Below are 8,234 nucleotides of genomic sequence, written 5' to 3'. Positions count from 1 at the left end.
AAAATTCAATGTGATTCGGCGTGAGGAAGAGCCACTGTGGTGGTGAAAGTGATAATAATGATGCTGATGATGGTGATGATGATGAAGATGATGATGATAATGATGATGATGATAATGATAACTATAATTCAAAAGATAAAAAAAAATGGATAGTGTTTTTGCACTGAATGGTAAAAAAAAAAAAAAAAAGTGATGGAGGAAGAACTTAAAAGGGCAAAACGTTGACCACTTGACATAACATCGTGCCCAAGTATCTAGTGGCAGCAGTCATGAATTGTGCTTTATTAATGAAGAAAAATGTTATCATCTCATTTCATCACATGTACACAACACTCTTAAGGCCTCATCTAAAGATGATGAAATATTACTTAAGTACATCATCATTATCGTCACCGTCATCTTCTCCACCACCATTATCATCATCATCATCATCCGGAGGAGGAGGCAGTAGGCACCTGCCGAAACGACAATCATTAAACCCAGCTGTGACCTCACTGAACGTTTCCCTTTGTGTCTCACAACACAAGGGGGCAGTCACTGCCTGCCCTCTAAAGACAACTCTCTTCCTCCACACAAAACTACAAGCACCTAATAACACACACACCCTTCACTCAAAATTTCAAAATTATTATGGCGACTCCTACACCAGCCCTTGGCCAGTGTCCCTCCATGAAAAAAAAAAAAAGTCACTACCACCACCATCATTATCATCATCATCGCCCTCACCACTATCACTATCATCATTACCATTATCATTATCATCATTATCATCATTATCATCACCACCACCACTATCATCATCATTATCATCATTGTCACCACCACCACTATCATCATCATCATCATTATCATCATCAAATGGGAGTTCAAAGGAAATTTATTTTACTGTGCATTTACATAGGTATGTGTCCAGGAAGAGCAAATATTTCCAGCTGCTAGGGACTGATTAATGTACTACCACAATTATCATTATCATCATCATCATCATCATCATCATCATCAGATATCTAATAACCAGATGGCACGGGTACGCAAGGTACGCAAGGTGAAGTTGAAGGACGGGCCTTGCATAACGCCCCGGTTAGGCCTAGCTCGGTACAACGCAGTACATACTTGGCACGCTCGGAAACAGAGATAAGATGTTGAGCTCCACACGAGGGGCTTGTATGGGTAGTGTGGTAAGGAGGTTCTCCCCCCTAGAGATGGTAAACAGAATATACCTGTGGGGGGTTACATGAGGCCTATATAAAGAGTAGACACCTGCAGCATCCCCGCACTCCGTCCCTTCACCATGCTCCATAACACCCTTCTGGCGGCCAATGTCCTGCTGACGGTGGTGGTGTCGGCCACGGCCTTCCTGGCTACGCCGCTCAACACCACCGACCCGGATCTGGCCAGCATTCTGTGTCCTGAGCAGGTAGTATACTTACTCAGCATGTCCACTGTAGCTCTAGTGTGCATGGATCGTTGGTCACATAAGCTTGCCAACGTATCAAGAAAAAAAAAAAAAAAAAAAGAGAAAAAAAAGGCATAAAAATAACGCCACATATTCATAAGATTCTTCACTGGAACTCTTTCCTTACATAATATTTTCGATAACATGTATTCTCCGAAAACGTCTGTTGATAATGTCAACTGAGAAATTTGGTAGATCTGTGGCAGAATTCCACAAAACCATCTGTCTTTGTAATCCGAGGTGTCTGGGGCCGTATTCTTCATAAAGTTATGATATATGTCACAGCCATGGCAAATGCGTATCATAACTTAGAACATCTATCATAAGTTGTATATCATAAGTTATGACGAGCGAAACCGTCTATCATAATCATCTGCTACATGTAGCGCATACTTGATTTCTAATACTAATGGACGAAGCAGAAAACTGGTGTTTACCACTAATTTATAGCTTCTATAAATATTTTCGTTTTTATGTATTGGGATAAGACACACAGAGGGTGAGAGAGTAATTCAATCTTTGAAATACAGTAAATAAAGGAACGCCTCAGTAAAGTAAAGTAAAGGAACGCCTCAGTGTAAACAGGTACAGTGTTCAAATGTTTTTGTGGCAATGATGGTTCTCTTGACGATCCCCAAGGCCATCATCACTGCACAACTGCATTCTCCCAGTAGCTTTTCCCAGCAGCAGGTTATCTAAGTGTTATGATCACCTTAATTTCGGGGGTAAGTGGATTTCTCCTTTCTGTGTCACTCTGTCAGGCTTTCCTAACTAGATCGCTAAGAAATAGAATACCTGCACGGTCTAAAGATCTTCTGATAAGTTAATTCAATACGTTCTATCTGGGTAAATAATTCATGAGCTAGAGATGTTGTGGGACGGCCATCTTGGCTGTGAGGAGCATCTGTCATTAGCCGCTAGGACAGGGTGGACACAGCAGCATCCCGAGCGGGTTTGTGACACGCGCGGAGTTTATGACAAGAATGCGCCATTTTGTCCAACCTATGAGACGTTTCATAGCTAAGACTTGGTAGGACCGTTTCGTGGATACAGGCCCTGGTTTTTTTTTTTTTTTTTCAATGAAGTTAAAGGGAATTCCGCATAAGAGAGAGAGAGAGAGAGAGAGAGAGAGAGAGAGAGAGAGAGAGAGAGAGAGAGAGAGAGAGAGAGAGAGAGAGAGAGAGAGCTCATGTATTTAGAGAATAATTTCAGTGACACTACCGCGACTTCAAACACAGTTTATTTTTCTCTCCTTCATCTTCAGGCCATTTCATTAATAATTCAGGTTCCCTTCATGATGAGCTCAGTACGTACGTGACTAGTTAATTAAAAAATAGTTTAGAATAAAGAGCCGGTGGAGTCACTATTTGAGTGGAGTCACCGCCTCTGCCCAGCAGCAAAGATCACTGGTAGTCATAACACAGAAGCAGAGATAATCGTGGTCATTTACTCATTTCCAACGAATTTTCTGATATTTTAGAATTCCTCTTATTTTTAATTAATTAATTAATTAAAAAATGATTAACTAATTTATTAATTTATTTAATTTTGTGGCAGGAAATAGGAGGACGGAATGAAAGAAAATCTACGTTGAGTTTTTTTTTTTTTTTACATAATTTGCATCTTCTGACCAGTCTCTCACTCATACACACACACACACACACACACACACACACACATTCTATATATATATGTATATATATATATATATATATATATATATATATATATATATATATATATATATATATATATATATATATATATATATATATATATATATATATATATATATATATATATATATATATATATATATATATATATATATATATATATATATATATATATATATATATATATATATATATATATATATATATATATATATATATATATATATATATATATATATATATATATATATATATATATATATATATATATATATATATATATATATATATATATATATATATATATATATATATATATATATATATATATATATATATATATACACACACACACACTTCATGTTGCAAGACTGGAACCAGTCTACGAAAATTGAGATTGGCTTTGGATCTGGTATTCTATCACTCACAGAACGATATAATAACAACTTTTTCTGCTGCATCAGCGTTAACGAAATTACAAGAAATGAAAATTAAGAAAAAAAAAAAAAAGTAATGGAAATGAACACTGAATCCTAAACTGCAAAATAATTGTTTGAGAACAACCTGTGCAAGTGTTGGCTTCAGCAGTCTGACCTATCGTGACATGCTAACACTGAATTCCTTTCATTAATACCAACCTCCTTCCTCCTCCTCAGATTAAACATTTCGTCAGTCATAGAAATTATGTGTGTTATTATTGTTCTTGCTATTGTTGCTGATAATATAAATTAAGGCACTGGTTTCCGAACTCTTTCAGCTTGTTGCCCAATTCTGCAACGTTTTCTTGACTTCCTGAGTCCCTTACTTTTTCTTTTACCCTTCCATTACTCTCGAAAAATTGTTAAATTACTTCCACGGGATAATTTACCCTAGTCTGGGAACTACTTTATTATTATCATTATTATTAACCAATTTATTTATCTACTTATCTATTTTTATTCGTGTGTGTGTGTTTGTGTGGGTGTGATCCTGCGCGTGATGTGTTGTGCCTCTCCGACAGACGGCAGAAGTGACGCGGGACCACAAGTGGATCACACGCGAGGCCATCCGCCGGAACATACGTCGGTTCTTTCTGCATAACCCGCCGCCCACGCAGCCCGGGTTCACAGTGCCCACGGACGCTAGTCTCAGCCAACTCTATCATGCATACTATGGGGCCTCCGCCTCCCCTGCTCGCTTCATCAACGCTGTGAACTCCATCGCAGCCTCTAATGTGCGCGCTGATTCTGCCAGGCAGCTTAGGTGAGTTTTGCTTATACAGTATAGAGCAAAGAAATGTTAAAGGAATTACTGCCTGCAAATTCAATCTCATTTTACTTTCACTTATTACTAAGCACACTACTGGATACTTAGGTGCAGTAACTGTTGCTAACTCAAATATGAATTACACCTTTGTGACAATTATTAGTCTAATTTTCTTTTTAATACAGTCATACGTGCAGTTGTGATAACTTCATTAGGCAGGACATTTAAGTCACCTGCTCTTCTTAGAAGGTAATGCTACCATATATCCGTAGCGAATGTTTTTTTGTTTTTTTTCTGCGAGAGTGGCCCTGGCAACAAAAAACGAAGATGCCTGTCCCTAAAGCGTACAGTCCAAAGGAAATCCAAAGTTATGATGAAAAGTGTCTTGAAACCTTCCTCTTGAAAGAGTTCTAGCCACAGGTAGGAGGTAATACAGAAGTAGGCAGGGAGTTTCAGAGTTTACAGTAAAAGGGAGGAAATCTGGAAGGCTGTGTCAGGCTGATAGATGGAAGAATTGGGTTTTTAAGACATTGAACAGTACAGATTTTACTTTCCCCCAAATCATAAATTTTAGAAAGATTTTATAATCTCCTTGAGTGAGTTGCTTTATTCCTGAAGGGCTGGACGCCTAAGAATCTTAAAGACGTGGAGAAGTGCAGAGTGGTAAAATCAGCGTAGGAGTGGATAGGAAAATGAGCTTGGTTTAGACTTTAGATCATTGATGAACAATAGAGAGAGAATTTGTGACAGGACAGAACCCTGAGGAACACCACTGTTAACAGACTTCAGAGAAGAACAGTGACCGTCAACCACAACAACAATAAAATGGTCACACCCGTGAGTGTGTGTGTGTGTGTGTGTGTGTGTGTGTGTGTGTGTGTGTGTGTGTGTGTGTGTGTGTGTGTGTGTGGAGCACAAACTGTGTCATGAAAATAGTATAAGATCGTTAAAAGAACACCTGTTTAATTCCATCTTGTTGATAGACATGTAATAAGTTACGGTGGGAAACTCGCAAATGACGCTGAGTGATCTTCCAGCTTGCACAAATACAGATAACAATCCGTGGCCGCGAAAAGTAGCCAAATTCGTCTTACAGTTTACTAAAGTGAGAAAAATAAGCCATACAGAGAAAAATAAGTGTACAGTTTATTACCTGCTAATGATCTGCATTGTGAACCGAGGGGCTGTCCCTGATAACGTGAGACTCCCCATCTGTGCCTCTCGTGTACTGCGCAACTGTGTTACATGAGAGTTCATATCCTGGTAATGGCGCACTTCTGCTTTCCTTACGGCAAAACTGCAGATGAAAATAATAATAACCTTATCTCTATTAGGAATTATCTGCTGGACCGGAAAGGGGAAGATAAGCACTGTAACAATATGACAATATTAATTTTTAATCATTCAGAAGTTTTTTTTTTTTTTTTTACTTGACATATTTACTCATCATTCCAGATGTTTTTTTTCCCATAGTAACTTCATGATAACCTCCCTCTTTCCGGTCAAGGTACGACCCCGGCATCCAGGCAGATGGTGAGGCTTTCGGTGACCTGCAGAGTAAGCTGTCCTCTAGGTACCCTCAGGTGAGATACTGAAAACCTTAATGGGTAATACCAAATTGCGAGCCATCTTAGCAATGAGAATTTTAACTTCATATAAACTAGCTTTTGTATATGCTAGATGCTACACTGCACGCTTCCCTGTCAAGCAGTTACATGGTTGACGCTTGTTGGGGGCACAGACCGCATCGTAAGACTCAAACGTCCCTATTCCTTATCTCACCCACTTTTAACAAGCGCCAGTGACAATGACTGGAGGTTTCAAGGGAGTGTTCCTGATTCTACTGATATAGCTGACATGGATTCCACATCATCAGTGGAAAAAAAAAAAAGACACTCGTGAGAAACTTATCAGTTACCTATACGGCCTTCGAAAATAGTCCGTGTGAAAGCCTAAAGCGTTTCTGAGTACGATCCCAAATTACTAAGCACCTCAATAATGTCTTTTCCTTCCTTCAGCTGCTGACCTCCATCCTGGTGAACGAAGCATACTCGGCAGCGCGCTCCCTCCTCGGCCTCTCGCTTCACTCCATCCAGAAGTTCTATGCTCACTCCACCTGGATTGAGGCTGGCAACACTGACATCTTGCCTGATCTTGGACTCCCAGGCAGCCCGCCACTGGATGTCGCTGCTCCCGACGACGATGTCTGCACACCTTGTCCCAACAGCCAGGTATGTAACTCCCCTTCCTTTCCACTTGGTTTTAGTTCGTTGTATGTAATTCTTCATAGTAAAGTAACCTGCAGTGCTCATCTTCTCTATTTTGAATTTTTCTGCAGTCTTAGTGCTTGTGAGCCGCTTGGGATATATCAATTGCAAGGTTTTGTAAGATTTATCAACAGATCAGAGGACTTCAGACTAAGAAGAAGCGCCAGGCATTGTGGAAGCGAGTATGATATTACTTATGTATTGATTTGGACTGTTTATTGTTAAGCCACCTGAATTTTGAGAGCTCTCTGTACCAGCGCACTTTACGCAATGAATCGTGAAAAAAGAAAAATCATATTTCTTTTCAGGGTCAGTGTGTGGGTAACGTGCTCAATGGAGTCGGCCTCTCCACCGGGTTCTACCAGTACACCGACGAAGATGCCAAAGGATTCCTCATTCCCAAGCCTTCCTCAGGTAGGTCTCCGATATGCACTATGAATTACTTCTGAGGGAACTGCCATGACGCCATATCTAATTACGTATGTATGTTATAATATGTTATGTGATAAAGAATGACAAAACAATTATGATGAAGGTGGGAAATGCAGCCACGGAGGAGTCCTGGACGAGACTGCTGACCAGCCAGCCCGTGGAGGCATCAACAAGGACACAGCATCTCCCTGCTTCTCCCCACACCACCACCTCCACCAGCAGGCAGCAGAGCTTGCCGTGCTGGTGAGAGACCGATTTAAACACGTATTAAGCTTAAAATATTATATATTAAGCCCTACTTTACTTTTCTAATATAGTACAAAGATCAGCCAACTCAGCTCTTTTTGGGATGCGGTAGGATAGGATTAGACTTATTTTACCTAATGCAGATTTACAACCTATCATATCCCAGCCTAACCCAACCCTATCGATCTCTGAAAGTAGGTGGGATGGCTAATCTTCATGTAATCCTCACCAAGAACAGCATCAACTTTTCATTTCTCCGTCAGCGTCATTCCTCTTAAAGCCAGCTATCCTCTTCCCCGCAGGCCACCGACCACTACCTGGACGTGGTGCTCGAGGCTGTGGGCAGCGACAAGTACCGGAGGCTCTTCGATCTTTACCAGGGGTCGGCGCTCTCCATCTTGATCGATACCACGAGCTCCATGTCGGGTGAAATCAATGCCGTCAGAGATCAAGTCGCTGAGATCGTGGCCTCCGTTCCCACGGAACTGTACATCCTGGTTCCTTACAACGACCCCAGTTAGTGATTCCTTCCTCACTTATTCCTTTTTGTAAATGTTTAATTTTCGCCTGATTGGAGAGTAATTGTCTTGAATACAATGCTGTCAATTAGAAGTATAGTCAGAATTCCGTATTGTTACAACTCAAAAGTAGTCGTTGCAGAATTATCTATGGTTTTAACATTTTCTTTTTCTCGAGCAGAGGTTGGCCCAGTAACGAAGACCGACAATCCTGACGACTTCCTTAATGCTGTCAACAGCTTGAAACCTCACGGCGGCGATGACATACCGGAGATGTACTGGCAGGGCCTGCAGGTGGGAATCAGATTTGTTTCTGCGGTACTCTTTTTCTTCTTCAAATAAAGGTTTCGCTCGTAATTTTTAGTATTGGTAACATACATTTTCTTCTGTCTTT

The 8,234-nt window shown here is 40.2% G+C and overlaps 1 protein-coding gene across 1 annotated transcript in view; it reads left to right on the top strand.

Annotated features, from left to right (window-relative positions):
- Positions 1-803: 803 nt before the first annotated feature.
- LOC135100794 (von Willebrand factor A domain-containing protein 7-like) overlaps positions 804-8,234 on the top strand; it is a 19,452-nt gene continuing 12,021 nt past the window's right edge. The window contains exons 1-8 of the mRNA XM_064004115.1: positions 804-1,417; positions 4,133-4,374; positions 5,885-5,960; positions 6,396-6,608; positions 6,953-7,058; positions 7,180-7,319; positions 7,625-7,838; positions 8,022-8,134. Coding sequence (XP_063860185.1) covers positions 1,292-1,417; positions 4,133-4,374; positions 5,885-5,960; positions 6,396-6,608; positions 6,953-7,058; positions 7,180-7,319; positions 7,625-7,838; positions 8,022-8,134 — 1,230 coding nt within the window. The 5' untranslated portion in view covers positions 804-1,291. The remainder of the gene's footprint in view (positions 1,418-4,132; positions 4,375-5,884; positions 5,961-6,395; positions 6,609-6,952; positions 7,059-7,179; positions 7,320-7,624; positions 7,839-8,021; positions 8,135-8,234) is intronic.

This window comes from Scylla paramamosain, chromosome 5 (genome assembly GCF_035594125.1).
Source record: "Scylla paramamosain isolate STU-SP2022 chromosome 5, ASM3559412v1, whole genome shotgun sequence".
In the NCBI taxonomy this organism is placed as follows: Eukaryota; Metazoa; Arthropoda; class Malacostraca; order Decapoda; family Portunidae; genus Scylla; species Scylla paramamosain.
The sequence above is the reverse complement of the archived record's forward strand: the minus strand, read 5'-3'. Positions and strand labels throughout refer to the sequence as shown.